The sequence below is a fragment of the Pelophylax lessonae genome (assembly GCF_965119305.1).
Source record: "Pelophylax lessonae genome assembly, chromosome: 4".
Classification (NCBI taxonomy): domain Eukaryota; kingdom Metazoa; phylum Chordata; class Amphibia; order Anura; family Ranidae; genus Pelophylax; species Pelophylax lessonae.
This window is the reverse complement of record NC_138771.1, coordinates 315,688,453-315,706,491: the sequence shown is the minus strand read 5'-3', so window position 1 is coordinate 315,706,491 and position 18,039 is coordinate 315,688,453. Positions and strand designations below refer to the sequence as shown.

The 18,039-nt window shown below is 44.1% G+C and overlaps 1 protein-coding gene across 2 annotated transcripts in view; it reads right to left on the bottom strand.

The window, feature by feature from the left end:
* The window catches only part of FAM193B (family with sequence similarity 193 member B), a 140,682-nt gene extending 125,437 nt beyond the window's left edge, over positions 1 to 15,245 (bottom strand). For both annotated transcript variants that reach the window (XM_082257154.1, XM_082257155.1), the window contains exon 1: positions 14,972 to 15,245. In XM_082257154.1, the coding sequence (XP_082113280.1) occupies positions 14,972 to 15,115 (144 nt within the window). In that variant the 5' untranslated portion in view covers positions 15,116 to 15,245. The remainder of the gene's footprint in view (positions 1 to 14,971) is intronic.
* Between the last annotated feature and the right edge of the window lie 2,794 nt (positions 15,246 to 18,039).

The window sequence follows — 18,039 nt, the reverse complement described above, 5'->3', positions numbered from 1 at the left end:
CCAAAGAACACCATACCCACAGTGGTGGCAGCATCATACTTTGGAGCTGTTTTTCTTCAGGTGGAACAGGGACCTTAGTCAAGGATGAGGGGATTATGAGCAGCTCCAAATATCAATCAATATTGGCACAAAACCTTCAGGCTTCTGCTAGAAAGCGGAATATGAAGAGGAACTTCATCTTTCAGCATGACAACCCAAAGCATACATACAAATCAACAAAGGATTGGCTTCCCCAGAAGAAGATTTAAGTTATGGAATGGCCCAGACCTGAATCCGATTGAAAATCTATGGGGTAATCTGAAGAGGGCTGTGCACAGGGGATGCCCTCCCAATCTGACAGATTTGGAGTGCTTTTGCAAATAAGAGTGGGCAAATATTGCCAAGTTAAGAGCCATGCTGATAGACTCATACCCAAAAAGACAGTGCTGTAATAAAATCAAAATCCCATGTCCTCAAATGCTAGGTCAGTTGACCTAGAAACCTGGGAGAAGGCTGCATCAATCTTCGGCACCTTATTCCAGGGGGCCCCTGGGTCCTCATCAAAGGGAAACCGCCTCTTAAAGGCTTTAGGGAAGAAGGTTTTCCTCTCTGGATCAGCCCACTCATTTCTGATAGCATCTGAGATGGTCTGATGCACTGGAAAGGTACGACCCTTAGGCTCGTCCAGGCCCGCATACATTTTATCATGCAGGGATAGTTCCTTATCTTCCTCTAGACCCAGGGTGATATAAACTGCCTTTAAGAGACCATCCACCTGTTCCAAGGACAGTTTATATTTAGAGGGCCTACTTTGTGCCCCTTCCTCCTCTTCTTCCTCCGATTCCTCTTTGGAATGCGAGGGGGAATGACTTCGTTGGGTGGGAGGAACCACTTCTGCTTCCACCGAAGGAACCAATTGTGAGCCCTGAGAAGAGTGTGAGGCTGATGGCTGACTCAAGGCAGGATCCTGCAGGGATGACCGAAAGGATTGGATGGTAGCATCCAGTTCCTTTCTTACAGATGCGATTAAATCACCACATACTGAAGATGCTTCTTCTTTGACTAAGGCATCAATACATCCCTGGCAAAGTGTCTCTTTCCAGAGTTCAGACAGCTTTGCTTTGCATGAGGGGCATTTCCTCTTGACAAGTGTTTCAGAGCTTCTATCCTGGAAGACATGAAAGAAAACATACACATTCTTTCTAATGAGTCAGCCTGATTCTCAGGGCCACCTAGGTGCACAGGAAGACATTAAGGTAAGCCCCATGTGCCCTGACAGGCCCCCAGCCACCGGGGGGGGGGGGGGGGATAGAAAAAAGGATGGAGAGAGACCCCACAGTAAGATAGGCAATAACAGAGTTACCCCTTACCTGGGCCTTACTGGTGCCTGTGCTTGTCCCACTCGCTGTGGAAGCTGTATCCATCTTGCTTGGCAGCGGTATCACTGTGGCTTTCGGTACCGGTTACGGAGACCAAAAGTGCACCTGCACTGGACCGTAACCGGAATAGGCACCAGCTTGCTCCTCCCCTCTTCCCCTGCGCTGGTGGAAATTACGCCACACGCCCCCTGCCGAACATCACCCCTCCTGGAAACCTCACTTCCGGCCGGACGAGTGTCACTCAATCTGGGAAAGCGGCGGCAAATTTGAAAAAAGTAGCGGTGGGTAAGAAAAACAGGTACCGCACCGCCAGCCAGAAATGCCATCCAGGGGTTGCGCTCTGCGGGGTCCTGACTCACCTAGAGCAGTGAAGGGGAAGAAGGAGCCCATGCACTGCAGTCGGTCGCGTGAATGGGAGGAAGCAAAGTCTCCAATATAGGGTAAGGTGGACGTAGGAAGCCCGGACTCTCAGGTTAGCACCTTAAGAGCCCAGACTCCCCACACAGGTGTTCCTCGGTCGGAGGAAACAAAAACTGATGAATGGTGGGAGAAGCCTCCTTTTAAAACCTGGTGGATGGGGTGTTTACTGTGGATGAGAGGGAGGAGCCATCTCTCTAAGGTGCTGTCCTGAAAGACGTTTTAGGGAAAAAAGTAATAAATGCAGTACCTTTTAACAGCGCAGTGCGAGGCAATCCACTGCCTTGCAAAGTGCAGCCGATAAACTTTATGACATGCTTAAAAAATAAAAATGAAACAATACGATCCACGGAGCGCAACGCATGGTCACTGCACTGATTTTAGCCGGATCGCTCAATGCACCAATCACTGTGCTGCAGAGCAGAAGCTGGTGTGAACCAGCCCTAAGTTTATAAACTCTTTGGAAGGAAAGTGTACAAAAGCACATAGAAGAGCATAGGATGGCATTCAGATCTGTGAAAGAATGTTTGCTTTGCTGACCTGAATGGCTTGTTTTTGACGCTGGAGTGCATAAGGCCCAAATAAAATGTAGAAGCACATACTTGATCAATTGCCATTTCCTTTGGTCCTCAATACCCTTCTTACTAAAAAAAAAAAAAAAAAAAAAAAAAAAAAATACCCGGAAGAATACAATTATATGTATAGAGTGGCTACAATGCCTTGCAGGATTCCCTTGGGGACACCCTTAAGTGTGTGCTCCCGGGACTACAGCTGTACACAAAAGCAGACACAGAGCGCTCCCTCTGTAAACCGAAACAATGCTTCCCCCACCAGTTCTCAGACTATAATAGTTCTTTACCAGCCTTCATACTCAGAGGAAGTACCGTGACATCACTTGTAACATCATTATACTCCCAATGAAAACACAACACGGAAGCACTGAGGGAACGTGTAAAAACTGGAGAATAAAGAATATGGGAAAGCTGTGCATGGCAAACTGTCTCTATCTTTCATTTTCAAAGCTTAAAGCATTTGTTACCCTAAACAAAAAAGAAAAACAAAAGATCCTGTTCCCTTAAAGCGGGGATCTTCAAACTACGGCCCTCCAGCTGTTGCGGAACTACACATCCCATGAGGCATTGTAAAACTGACATTCACAGAAATGACTAGGCATGATGGGAAATGTAGTTCCTGAACAACTGGAGGGCCATAGTTTGAAGACCCCTGCCTTAAAGCATGTTATACAGCACAGTGCTTGTGCTGTGTCATTTGGCCCCCTGTAACACCTAAAAAACTGGCTGATCCTGCCAGTTTATGCCCTCCCTCTGTAAACTGACCAAGGTGTATCATGGCTGCTGAGCCCTGACACAGTGGTCAGTCTATGTGCCTCCGTCAGCCACTGGCCTGCACTGTCCTCCTCTGTGGTCCTTTCCCCCCTCCCCTCCTGCTGCTCTCATATTTAATTTAAAATTATCTAATCCCCTCTGTATTATACCAATAACTTCCCGTGTCTGTTATAGAAAAAAATTGTGATCTGTACCTAAATCCGAGCAGCTCCAGGCGATTACGTGACCGCTCAGTTCTCGTTCTCCTCCCCGGCTGATGTCAGCGGCAGTGCTCGGCCCTGCCCGCTGGAGCTGTCAGCCAGGCAGAGGAGAGATCTGAGGAGTCAGTGGAGTGCCAGGAGACGCTCTGATTTAGATACAGATCACATAATTTTTTTTATATAACACGGGGACTTATTGTTATAATATAGAGGGGATTAGATGACTTTATATAAGTGTCTTAACAACCACTTTAACTAAACATGATGAAGATAGAAGCTGATTGGTTACCATGCAAAGCTGCTATAATTTTGAGAAGTCCCCCCCCACTGCCCATATATTTACATACACTTCTGTTCTTTTATATGTGATTCTATTGCGTTTGGAAGATCAGGAGCTGATTGTTTCAGATCCTGGGCTTAGCAATGGATGCCATTGGTCAACAACAACTGGTGGCTTCAGAGCTTGTGGCAGCAGTGCTGGGAACACAAGTGGTAAAGCAGTTGTACACTCTGAATGAATGACATTTAGTTTGCTAAAGTAGTTATATCATACATTTTTTTTTTTTATATTATACTGTTTTCACCTCCTTGTAGCCAATTTCCTGCAGCCTCCTTGAAAACACTTATTTGCATACATGCACTCCAAAAAAAGCTGCAAAACATTTCTCAGAGTTTCCGAATGGTGAGAACAATGAACCATACCTGTGCAATATATGTTGAAATGGGCACTTGTAGTCTCCATCAGAAACCCATGCAAAAGGTTGACAATGGAGGAGGAGCACATTTGGGAGACAGGAAGTGTTGTCAACCCATATCGTGAAGTCACTGAACAAGCAGGAGCACAAGGCATGTTACCAAAACTGAAGATTTAAAAATAGTGAAAATGACTTTTCAATTTACGTTTACATGTTAACAAGTTAATTGGCTGGGGGTTACATAACAGCTAAGTTCACCTTTGAGACTTGTTACGCCTTAAGCTATACAATTTTCTTTAGATTTACCAAAACCATTTAAAGCGGTAGTATACTCCGCCATTAAACTTTTACCTACAGGTAAGCCTATAATAAGGCTTACCTGTAGGTAAAATGAATATCTACTAAACCTGCACAGTTTAGGAGATATTCGCCCTGCATGCACAGCAGCGGCGCATGTGCTCTGAAGGCCTGGCGGACCTTCAGAACTCTTTGCCGGCTGCTTGCCCGAAAGTAAACTCCCGCGCGCATGTGCAGGAGTGACGTCATCGCGGCTCCGACCACTCTCAGCGCCAGAGCCGCCCAACCCGGAAGAGACGCCGAGGGAACAGGACAGCTCCCTCAGCGTTGTACAGGCGACTGTGTCAGTGCTTCGTTCTAAGGCAAGTATTTCATAATGAGCTAGTAAAAAGTAAAACTCTTCCTTTTTTAACCCTGCAAAGTAAATGCATAATGTGCTAGTATGCATCGCATACTAGCACATTATGTGACACTTACCTGCAATGAAGACCGCAATTTCCCCACTGCCGGTTGCATCCCTCTTCGCCCATCTTCCTTCCGGGTCTGCGGACTCTGGCTGTATTACTGGCTGGAGCCGCCGGTCACGTCACAGGGCTCTGAAGAAATGGCACGGGCCGCTGTTTCTTCAGAGCGCATGCGCCGATGACGTCATCGGCTGCATGCAATGAAAATATCTCCTAAACGGTGCAAGTTTAGGAGATATTTACAGCGCCTATAGGTAAGCCTTATTGTAGGCTTACCTATAGGTAAAAGTCATCAAAGTGGGTTTACAGCCACTTTAAAATGAGGTCAAACCTAAACTCAATTTGTATGCAATCAGACAGGCTCTTGCGCTACATAGTTGAAGGTAAATCTAAAAGAAATCAAATCAACAAATGTTGTTTAGTGTGTATCCAGCTTTACACCCATATTTAGGGTGTAATATGCAACATGTTCCAGCTTCCACTGTCACAGCGGGCAGGGGATCCTCTCCCTGCACCCGCTGTCACATTTTAAAAACAGCACGGCTGTGCAGGACTCTGCTCGTTCAGCCGCGTTATTCAATCTGTGAATGAAGAAACTGCAAGTCCCATCTGCCACTGCGGCAGACGGCCTGTAATTCTCGATGGACCGCGAGAACACTGATGAGCACTCTCATAGTTCACGGACTCTTCCTCCAGCTTTCTAACAGAAAGTCCATACAGGAGGTACGGGCAAGAAAGCTGGAGGGAGTGTCTGCAGGAACCTGACAATGCATCCACAATCCACTGATCATGAGTGCAATGCTTTGTACAATCCTGTAGAAAAAAAATAATAAATGCACATTTTTTTCTGCAAAAATATGTGCATTTATTTTATGTTTTTTAAAAGGTGAACTTAGCTTTTAAAATTAAGAACAGCTGACTATCCCTTTGGATCAGTTAATTCGTTTTTCACATTGAACCACTTCATGTATAAGTTTACTCAAAATAAGAAAAAGTTAATAAATTAAAAAAAGTATTTTTTTCAAGACACCTTACAATGCATCTAAAACCAAAAGATTTTTCTAGTCTGGGATAGAGAAGTGTCAGCTATCTAATGGCGTTTGTTTTTCATGCTGGGGACAATTTTGTCCTAGTGGTCACCATCAACAGGACTGAGAAGAAAGGAAAAATAGTTGTTGCCAGAATAGGAATGAAGGGAAAATCTTTTTCGGTGACAATGGTCTAAAAGTGTATTTTCCTTCTTTAGGAAAATTTACTTCTACTTCCTGTTGTGTCTACAGGACAGGAATAAAGGGAAATCCATTGAATAGGGAACAAATAGCACAAAAAAAATTGGACCCAAACTGTGGCCTACCAGCTGTTGTGGAACTATAGTCCCATCATGCCTTTCAGAGTATTGCTTGTAACTGTCAGACTTGAAATGCCTCAAGAAACTTTTAGTTCGATGAGGCTGGAGCACTCATGTATGAAAAAAAGAAATCTTTGACTTTTGATAGACTTTATTTGTATTTGAAGAACTGAAAACACAAACAGTTTAAAAAATCTGCCAAAACAGATTTTAAAGCCACTCTATGTACAGGCCGCTGTGTCTGCACTGGGCGGCAGTATAGGGAAATGCCATTCATTTGCACAGAGCCCCAAAGTGAGAAGCAGATAGTGTAAAACACACAATCTACATAGTGCCTAATGCTGGAAAGGATATTCTAAATGGTAAGAACTGGCCTCAGCAGCTGCCCTTTGGGGATGTCTGGATGGAAAAATGTGACAACAGGAAACCACCAGACACAACACACAATCTCATATCAATCCACTTTGAAAAGGATAAAAAGCTTGTCACCTGCATGCTCTGCTGGCTTTCACTTTATAATATGAAAGAAAATGATAATGTCTAGCTGCTAATTACTGTTGATGCACTCAAGTCTTCTGGGTTACAACTCATTACCAGTTAAACTAAACTACAGATCAGGGAATAGGGCTTTAACATCACGGAAAAAAAAAAATTATGTCCTTGGGGTTCAGTTAACTGTGTGTGGCTGCATGCTGATGTGGTTATCACCTGGATCTGCGGACACCAAGGTGATGCCAGTTAGGAGGTGGTACGTATAGGATGTTGTGAAGGGTAGTATAGTAGCTATATGTGCAATATGCATAGCATGATAAGCAGCAGTGATCCTGAATCGCCTCTGGATATACCTGGCAGAAGTGGGGTGTCTATACATTAACACAGATAGGTACGCAAGTTGGGAACTATGTGGGGTATGTATCTCATCTTTGTGAACCTGGCAGATAGTGGGGTGTATATACATGGACAATGATAGGTATGTAGGTGAGACAAATACTATGTGGGGTGCAGGATATGTAGGAGGGGGTGTGTATCTCCTCTGGGATGTAATTGCAAGATAGTGGGGTGTATATACACCGACAATAGTCATATAGGCAAGAGGAGTAATATGTGGGTTGAAGGCTATGTAGGAGGGGGTGTGGATGTACCTGGCAGGTATCAGGGTGTATATACCCTGACCATGATAGGTATGTAGGGGGAGAGGAATAATATATGGGGTGCAGGATATATAGGATGGGGCGTGAACCCCCTCTAGATGTACCTGTCAGGTAGTGGGGTGTATATGCACTGACAAGAATAGGTATGTAGGTGAGGAGGGGGCACTATGTGGGGTGCAGGATATGTAGGAGAGTGTGTGTATCCTCTCTGGATGTAACTGGCTGTTAGTGGGATGTATATACACCAGTCAACCATAACATTATGACCACTGACAGGTAAAGTGAATAACATTGACTATCTTGTTACAATGGCACCTGAAAGTGGGTGGGATATATTAGGCAGCAAGTGAATAGATATCCTATGAAGTTGATGTGTTGAAAGCAGAAAAAAAAAAAAAATGGGCAAATGTAAGGATTTGAGAGACTTAGACAAGGGCCTAATTGTGATGTCTAGACGACTGGGTCAGAGCAACTCCAAAACTGCAGCTCTTATGGGATTTTCTTGGTCTGCAGTGGTCAAGACCTTCCAAAAGTGGTCCAAGGAAGGAAAATGACTGGATCAGTGAGAGGGTCAAGAGTGACCAAGGCTCATTAATGTACGTGGGTAGCGGAGGCTGGCCCATATAGTTCAATCCAAAAGAAGAACTACTGTATCTCAGATTGCTAAAAAGGAGTCAGAACACACAGTTCATACATTTGTTGTGTATAGGGCTGTGTAGCCGCAGACTAATCAGGGTGCCCATGCTGACCCCGGTCCACAGCCGCAATTAGCATTTGAGCATTATAAATGGACCACAGAGCAATAGAAAAAGAAGGTAGCCGTGTCTAATGAATTCAAGAATGGTCCTGAGGAATGCAACGTGTTTGAAATGTTGACTTCGCCTCCAGATCTCAATCCATTATGCGGGATGTGCTGAAAAAACTAGCCCAATCCATGGCAGCCCCAACTCGCAACTTACAGGACTTAAGATCTGCTACTGACGGCTTGGCACCCGATACCATAGCATACCTTCAGAGGTCTAGTGGTGTCCATATATACAACATAACTTGCCACGCTAAATAATCAAGAAGTGAAACAAGTATAAAATCATTGTGCAAACTGTTCATACTGTGATACACCAAAAAAAATTGCAATAGCGATAATAAAGCAAAAAGTCTCTTGCGGAGTGTCCAAATAAGTGACTAGGTAAAACTTCACCCAAGTGCACCTCCACAGTGGATTATACAAAAATGCTTGCTTACTAGATCACTAGACTCCAAATTATAAGAGTCTAAATATGCAGTTGATGGTAAACCAACTATCAGAGCAATTCCCTCTGCTTCAGGTTGAAGAGTCATGCAGTAGATGGTAAACCAACGATTCAGAGCAATTCTCTCTGCTTTAGGCTGGAGAGGATGGTGTCACAGTTCACGATGTAAATTGCTCCAATTCACAGTCCATGAAATAGTAAGAAATTGCACACACAGTGTAAAACTGTATGAGGTTTATTGAGACAAAGTGATGCCAAGAACCTACAGATCCAGATAAAAGTCAAACGTTCCCGGGAACTGGTCGCTTAGTCAACAGATTCAGCTTGCATGGTCACATCAGACAGACTCTGCCCTGCATGTTTCGTCAGAAGTAACGTCATTTGGGAGCATTGCTCCTGACATCGGGGGCATTTCCCCTAATGACGTCCCTTCTGACGAAACATGCAGGGCGGAGTCTATGTCTGATGCAACCACGCAAGCCAAATCTGCAGACCAGTTCCAGGGAGCGTTTGACATTTATGCCGGCTTTTATCTGGATTTCTGTAAGTTCTTCGCATCACTTTGTCTCAATAAACACCATACCGTTGGGCAATTTGCTTCGTTCTGATGGGAGGTGAATTGGAGCGATTTACACTGTCATCCGTGACACCATCCTCTTTAGCCTAAAGTGGAGGAAATTGCTCTGAGTCGTTGGATTACTATCTACTGCATGACTCTTCAATCTGAAGCAGATGGAATTGCTCTGATTGTTGGTTTACCATCCACTACATATTTAGACTCTTATAATTTGGAGTCTAGTGATCTAGTAAGCAAGCATTTTGTATAATCCACTGTTGAGGTGCACATAGAATCCTATTCACTTATTTGGACACCAGCAATAGACTTTTTGCTTATTATCACTACTGCAATCTTTTTGAAGTATCACATGAACCGTTTGCACATTGATTTTATACTTGTTTTGCTTCTTAATTTTTTAGCATGGCAGCGAATGTTGTATGGTTGATATGGTTTAACACAAACTGTTCTATTGTAGTGTTGCTAGCAGCTTTCACATATTTTGTTTAATTTGATATTTTTTTCTATCTGCACAATAATTTTTCTTCATTTAAACTGCATCTTTAGTGATGTCCATGCCTCCACCGGATATGGTGGGTGGTCACCATAATATGGCTCTAGTGCACACTGACAATGATCGGTATGTATGTGAGAGAAACACTATGTGGGGCGCAGGATATGTAGGAGGGGTGTATAACTTCTCTGGATATAACCTACAGGTAAGGTAATGGGGTGAATATACACTGACAATGCTAGGTATGTAGGTGAGAATGGTGTTATATGGATCTCCTCTGGATGCACCTGGCAGAAATTGGGGTTTATATACAATGACAATGATAGGTATGTAGGTGAAAGGGATAGTATATGGGGTGCAGGATATGTAGGAGGGGGTGTGTATCCTTTCTAGGTATACCCTGCAGATATTTGGGTGCATATACACTGACAATGATAGGTATATAGGTGAGAAGGGTAGAATACGCGATGTAGGATGGGGTGTGAATCCTCTCTGGATATACCTGCCAGATATTGGGGTGTTTTTATACTGACAATGGTAGGTATGTAGGTGAGAAGAGTAGTATATGGGATGCAGGATATGTAGGAGGGGGTGTGTATCCTCTCTGAGTGCACCTGGCAGATATTGGGGTGCATATACACTGACAATGATAGATATGTAGGTGAGAGGGGTAGTATATGGGGTGCAGGATATGTAGGAGGGGGTGTGTATCCTCTCTGGGTGCACCTGGCATATATTGGAGTGTATATACACTGACAATGATAGGTATGTAGGTGAGAGGGGTAGTATACGGGGTGCAGGATATGTAGGAGGGTGTGTTTATCCTCTCTGGGTGCACCTGGCATATATTGGAGTGTATATACACTGACAATGATAGGTATGTAGGTGAGAGGGGTAGTATATGGGGTGCAGGATATGTAGGAGGGGGTGTGTATCATCTCTGGCTGTACCTAGCAGATATTGAGGTGTATATACACTGACAATGATAGGTATGTAGGTGAGAGGGGTAGTATATGGGGTGCAGGATATGTAGGAGGGGGTGTGTATCATCTCTGGCTGTACCTAGCAGATATTGAGGTGTATATACACTGACAATGATAGGTATGTAGGTGAGAGGGGTAGTATATGGGGTGCAGGATATGTAGGAGGGGGTGTGTATCATCTCTGGGTGTACCTAGCAGATATTGAGGTGTATATACACTGACAATGATAGGTATGTAGGTGAGAGGGGTAGTATATGGGGTGCAAGATATGTAGAATAGGGTGTGTATTTTTTCTGGGTATACCCTGCAGATATTTGGGTGCATATACACTAACAATGATAGGTATATAGGTGAGAAGGGTAGAATATGCAATGTAGGATGGGGTGTGAATCCTCTCTGGATATACCTGCCAGATATTGGGGTGTATTTATACTGACAATGGTAGGTATGTAGGTGAGAAGAGTAGTATATGGGGTGCAGGATATGTAGGAGGGGGTGTGTATCCTCTCTGAGTGCACCTGGCAGATATTGGAGTGTATATACACTGACAATGATAGGTATGTAGGTGAGAGTGGTAGTATATTGGGTGCAGGATATGTAGGAGGGGGTGTGTATCCTCTCTGGGTGTACCTTGCAGATATTGGGGTGTATATACACTGACAATGATAGATATGTAGGTGAGAGTGGTAGTATATGGGGTGCAGGATATGTAGGAGGGGGTGTGTATCCTCTCTGGGTGTACCTAACAGATATTGGGGTGTATATACACTGAGAATGATAGGTATGTAGGTGAGAGGGGTAGTATATGGGGTGCAGGATATGTAGGAGGGGGTGTGTATCCTCTCTGGGTGTACCTTGCAGATATTGGGGTGTATATACACTGACAATGATAGGTATGTAGGTGAGAAGAGTAGTATATGGGGTGCAGGATATGTAGGAGAGGGTGTGTATCCTCTCTGGGTGTACCTAGCAGATATTGGGGTGTATATACACTGACAATGATAGATATGTAGGTGAGAGGGGTAGTATATGTGGTGCAGGATATGTAGGAGAGGGTGTGTATCCTCTCTGGGTGTACCTAGCAGATATTGGGGTGTATATACACTGACAATGATAGATATGTAGGTGAGAGGGGTAGTATATGGGGTGCAGGATATGTAGGAGGGGGTGTGTAACCTCTCTGGGTGTACCTTGCAGATATTGGGGTGTATATACACTGACAATGATAGGTATGTAGGTGAGAGTGGTAGTATAATGGGTGCAGGATATGTAGGAGATGGTGTGTATCCTCTCTGGGTGTACCTTGGAGATATTGGGGTGTATATACACTGAGAATGATAGGTATGTAGGTGAGAGGGGTAGTATATGGGGTGCAGGATATGTAGGAGGGGGTGTGTATCCTCTCTGGGTGTACCTAACAGATATTGGGGTGTATATACACTGAGAATGATAGGTATGTAGGTGAGAGGGGGTAGTATATGGGGTGCAGGATATGTAGGAGGGGGTGTGTATCCTCTCTGGGTGCACCTGGCAGATATTGGGGTGTATATACACTGACAATGATAGGTATGTAGGTGAGAGGGGTGGTATATGGGGTGCAGGATATGTAGGAGGGGGTGTGTATCATCTCTGGGTGTACCTTGAAGATATTGGGGTGTATATACACTGACAATGATAGGTATGTAGGTGAGAGGGGTAGTATATGGGGTGCAGGATATGTAGGAGGGGGTGTGTTTCCTCTCTGGGTGTACCTTGCAGATATTGGGGTGTATATACACTGACAATGATAGGTATGTAGGTGAGAGGGGTAGTATATGGGGTGCAGGATATGTAGGAGGGGGTGTGTATCCTCTCTGGGTGTACCTAGCAGATATTGGGGTGTATATACACTGACAATGATAGGTATGTAGGTGAGAGGGATAGTATATGGGGTGCAGGATATGTAGGAGGGGGTGTGTATCATCTCTGGGTGTACCTAACAGATATTGGGGTGTATATACACTGAGAATGATAGGTATGTAGGTGAGAGGGGTAGTATATGTGGTGCAGGATATGTAGGAGGGGGTGTGTATCCTCTCTGGGTGTACCTAGCAGATATTGGGGTGTATATACACTGACAATGATAGGTATGTAGGTGAGAGGGGTAGTATATGAGGTGCAGGATATGTAGGAGGGGGTGTGTATCCTCTCTGGGTGTACCTAGCAGATATTGGGGTGTATATACACTGACAATGATAGGTATGTAGGTGAGAGGGGTAGTATATGAGGTGCAGGATATGTAGGAGGGGGTGTGTATCCTCTCTGGGTGTATCTAGCAGATATTGGGGTGTATATACACTGACAATGATAGGTATGTAGGTGAGAGGGGTAGTATATGAGGTGCAGGATATGTAGGAGGGGGTGTGTATCCTCTCTGGGTGTACCTTGCAGATATTGGGGTGTATATACACTGACAATGATAGATATGTAGGTGAGAGTGGTAGTATATGGGGTGCAGGATATGTAGGAGGGGGTGTGTATCCTCTCTGGGTGTACCTAACAGATATTGGGGTGTATATACACTGAGAATGATAGGTATGTAGGTGAGAGGGGTAGTATATGGGGTGCAGGATATGTAGGAGGGGGTGTGTATCCTCTCTGGGTGTACCTTGCAGATATTGGGGTGTATATACACTGACAATGATAGGTATGTAGGTGAGAAGAGTAGTATATGGGGTGCAGGATATGTAGGAGAGGGTGTGTATCCTCTCTGGGTGTACCTAGCAGATATTGGGGTGTATATACACTGACAATGATAGATATGTAGGTGAGAGGGGTAGTATATGTGGTGCAGGATATGTAGGAGAGGGTGTGTATCCTCTCTGGGTGTACCTAGCAGATATTGGGGTGTATATACACTGACAATGATAGATATGTAGGTGAGAGGGGTAGTATATGGGGTGCAGGATATGTAGGAGGGGGTGTGTAACCTCTCTGGGTGTACCTTGCAGATATTGGGGTGTATATACACTGACAATGATAGGTATGTAGGTGAGAGTGGTAGTATAATGGGTGCAGGATATGTAGGAGATGGTGTGTATCCTCTCTGGGTGTACCTTGGAGATATTGGGGTGTATATACACTGAGAATGATAGGTATGTAGGTGAGAGGGGTAGTATATGGGGTGCAGGATATGTAGGAGGGGGTGTGTATCCTCTCTGGGTGTACCTAACAGATATTGGGGTGTATATACACTGAGAATGATAGGTATGTAGGTGAGAGGGGGTAGTATATGGGGTGCAGGATATGTAGGAGGGGGTGTGTATCCTCTCTGGGTGCACCTGGCAGATATTGGGGTGTATATACACTGACAATGATAGGTATGTAGGTGAGAGGGGTGGTATATGGGGTGCAGGATATGTAGGAGGGGGTGTGTATCATCTCTGGGTGTACCTTGAAGATATTGGGGTGTATATACACTGACAATGATAGGTATGTAGGTGAGAGGGGTAGTATATGGGGTGCAGGATATGTAGGAGGGGGTGTGTTTCCTCTCTGGGTGTACCTTGCAGATATTGGGGTGTATATACACTGACAATGATAGGTATGTAGGTGAGAGGGGTAGTATATGGGGTGCAGGATATGTAGGAGGGGGTGTGTATCCTCTCTGGGTGTACCTAGCAGATATTGGGGTGTATATACACTGACAATGATAGGTATGTAGGTGAGAGGGATAGTATATGGGGTGCAGGATATGTAGGAGGGGGTGTGTATCATCTCTGGGTGTACCTAACAGATATTGGGGTGTATATACACTGAGAATGATAGGTATGTAGGTGAGAGGGGTAGTATATGTGGTGCAGGATATGTAGGAGGGGGTGTGTATCCTCTCTGGGTGTACCTAGCAGATATTGGGGTGTATATACACTGACAATGATAGGTATGTAGGTGAGAGGGGTAGTATATGAGGTGCAGGATATGTAGGAGGGGGTGTGTATCCTCTCTGGGTGTACCTAGCAGATATTGGGGTGTATATACACTGACAATGATAGGTATGTAGGTGAGAGGGGTAGTATATGAGGTGCAGGATATGTAGGAGGGGGTGTGTATCCTCTCTGGGTGTATCTAGCAGATATTGGGGTGTATATACACTGACAATGATAGGTATGTAGGTGAGAGGGGTAGTATATGAGGTGCAGGATATGTAGGAGGGGGTGTGTATCCTCTCTGGGTGTATCTAGCAGATATTGGGGTGTATATACGCTGACAATGATAGGTATGTAGGTGAGAGGGGTAGTATATGAGGTGCAGGATATGTAGGAGGGGGGGTGTATCCTCTCTGGGTGTACCTAACAGATATTGGGGTGTATATACACTGAGAATGATAGGTATGTAGGGGGTGTGGCACATTACCTGTCCTCCTTTCCCCACATCTTCCAGCCTCTCTCTGGCATCTGTATCTGTTCCATCAGAAGCAGGAGAGCCTTTCCCCGGCCTCTGCTGGCCCACTGAACGTTCCCTGCGGGTGCTGCCCTGCTTGTTTCTCCTCCTGGTCATTTCTCGCTCCTATAGACAGCTCCTCTGACTCACAGGGCTCACCCCGACACCAAAATATATCCCCCCAAAGTCAACAGCCCAGACCTGGACGCTTTGGACAGGACAACAGCCAATATGGCGGCGTGCTGGAGACCATTGCCACGCCCCTTGCCAACAGGGTAAAGGTTACGGCGCAGCTGGCATACAGCACGAATGTGAAGCTCCGTCCGCCATTTTACCTACTGGTAACCTTCCGAGACCATTTGCTGGTGAATTCGGCTGGAGGACCGGCGCCATCTTTAGTAAGGGCAAACGAAGTAGTGCCTTCAAACTAATGACAGAGTCGCTCGTCTTAAGTAGTGACAGTGAACTACTATTGGATGAAGGCTGCTCTGCTACTGGCATACCCTAGTGGGCATGTTTAACTAGGAGCATTGTGACTGATTCTGACAAGCTCAAGTTCAAACAGGCCTTAGCTGAAGTACTTGTAAAGAAGCTATTCAAATCAAAGTATTATGGAAAACAAATAATTAAATCATAAATGTAAGTGATATGGCATCATTTCCAACACTTTCAAAACAATTCCAGTGAAACGTTTACATTTTTAATAACAGTAAATACATTTTCATTACATATAATATATATATATATATTTATATTATTTACAGTGCATCCAGAAAGTATTCACAGCGCTTCATTTTTTCCACATTTTGTTATGTTACAGCCTTATTCCAAAATGGATTCAATTCATTGTTTGCTTTATAATTCTACAAACAATACCCCATAATGAAAATGTGAAAGAAGTTTGTTTAAAATATTTTCAAATTTATCAAAAATAAAAAACAAAAAAAAATTACATGTAGATAAGTATTCACAGCCTTTGCTGAATACTGTGTTGAAGCACCTTTGGCACCAATTACAGCCTCAAGTATTTTTGAGTATAATGCCTCGTACACACGCAACGATTATCGGCCGACCGATCGGCCGTCTTTTGTCCAGTGTTGTTGTTTTGGTTGAAATGTGCTCTAGACTGCACACAAATTTTTTCGGCCAACAACAACCAACTTCAGAAGTGATGTCATGTGCTGGTTTACTTTCTGTGTGTTTTTTCTTCTCTGAGCATGCCCAGTCTTGCTCATCTGATTTTTGTCTGCCGAAATCTGTACTGACTGACGAACAATCGGCTGTTCTGTTGACGGCCAACAAAAATTTTATAGCATGCACACCAGATTTTATTCGGCCAAAAAGTCGCAGTCGGTTGTCGAAAGCATCATACTAACAAGCCGAAAATCGGCCAATCGGACGTTGGCCGAAAATTCACGGCCAACTATCGATGCGTGTGTACAAGGCCTAATGCCCTGTACACACTATCAGATGATCTGAAGACTTTTGTCTGCAGACTTACCAAAACCATATAATATGAGGTCAAACCTAAACACTTTCAATTTGTATGCAATCCGGCAGGCCCTTGCACTACATAGAAAAGGTAAATCTGAAGACAAAAGTCTTCATATAATCTGATAGTGTGTACAGGGCATAAGGCTACAAGCTTGACACACTTATTTTGGGCAGTTTCTTCCATTCTTTTTTGCAGGACCTCTCAAACTCCATCAGGTTGGATGGAGAGCGTTGAAGCACAGTCATTTTAAGATTTCTCCAGAGATGTTCAATTGAGTTCAAGTCTGGGCTCTGGCTGGGCCACTTAGGGACATTCACAGAGTTTTCCTGTAGCCACTTAGGGTTATTGTCCTGTTGGAAGATAAACCATCATATGACAGGTGTATTTTTCAAACAACACAGGAAAAGCCGCTCAGGCGAGGCAAAGGCACCCAGGTGCTGGTCGGAACCGCCGTCCAGTAATCAGATATCCAAAGAGAAAAAGTGACCGCACTCAAAGGTAGATGAACTTGAAGTGTTTATTCCCAATCGTAGAAAACAACGGTGCTGAGTTATGAGTAAGCAAACCATAGAGTCGTGAAACGCGTTAACCGTGTCCATGTCTGTTCGATGCACCGTTGTTTTCTACGATTGGGAATAAACAATTCAAGTTCATCTACCTTTGAGTGCGGTCACTTTTTCTCTTTGGATATGACTGGTGTAGCAGTGATCAGAGACACTGATTGGTGACAATACGGGGAAAAAAAAATATTAAACATTTTTTTATTACATTTTTTTCTTTTACAATTTTTTTTTTTTTTTAACACACTGTGACCAGAGCAATATAATATTAACATAATAACATTTTAATACTCTGAAGAAGTGATCATGTTTTTTTTACACATTATGTTTGCTTATTGAAGTGTATTACATTGCTATAAGCAAGCATTTTACTGAATGAAACTGATTCATTCAGTTTGTTTTGTTGTGCTTAGCTATGATTGGTCAATACTAATAACATGGTACAGATGGGCTGTGATTGACCCTCTCTGTACCATGTGATCAAATTGACCAATCACAGTTAGCAAAGCAATTGTACACAATGGAAGGCATGAAAGGAAGCCTTCCATTATGTACAACTGTCGCAAGGTACCATCACAAGATCACATGGTACTGGCAGCGAGTCGATACTCTTATCAGTCATCCGCTGTGTCCCGTGGACAGGGCCAGTGACAGATCGCTCCGCTGCGCGTCCAGTCAGGGCTTAAAAGCTACCGCCCGTCCATCATTGGGGTATAGGGTGGACGGGAAGGTGTTAAAATGATCTTCAGACTCCATCACTTCCTGTAGATCATCTCTCAGTGTTCACTTCCTGTTAATCCATCTCCCAGAAGCCTTTACTTCCTTGTTGCATCACAGAAGAGGGTGTAATAGGGTGTGTTCACCACTCTAGACCACGCCTCCCTTATTACAATACTATCATCCACCCACTTCCTATATAATCTGATTGTACAAGCTCCTTTAGATCTCTCATTGGCTATGTACTACAAAGGGAGGGGGGGTTAACA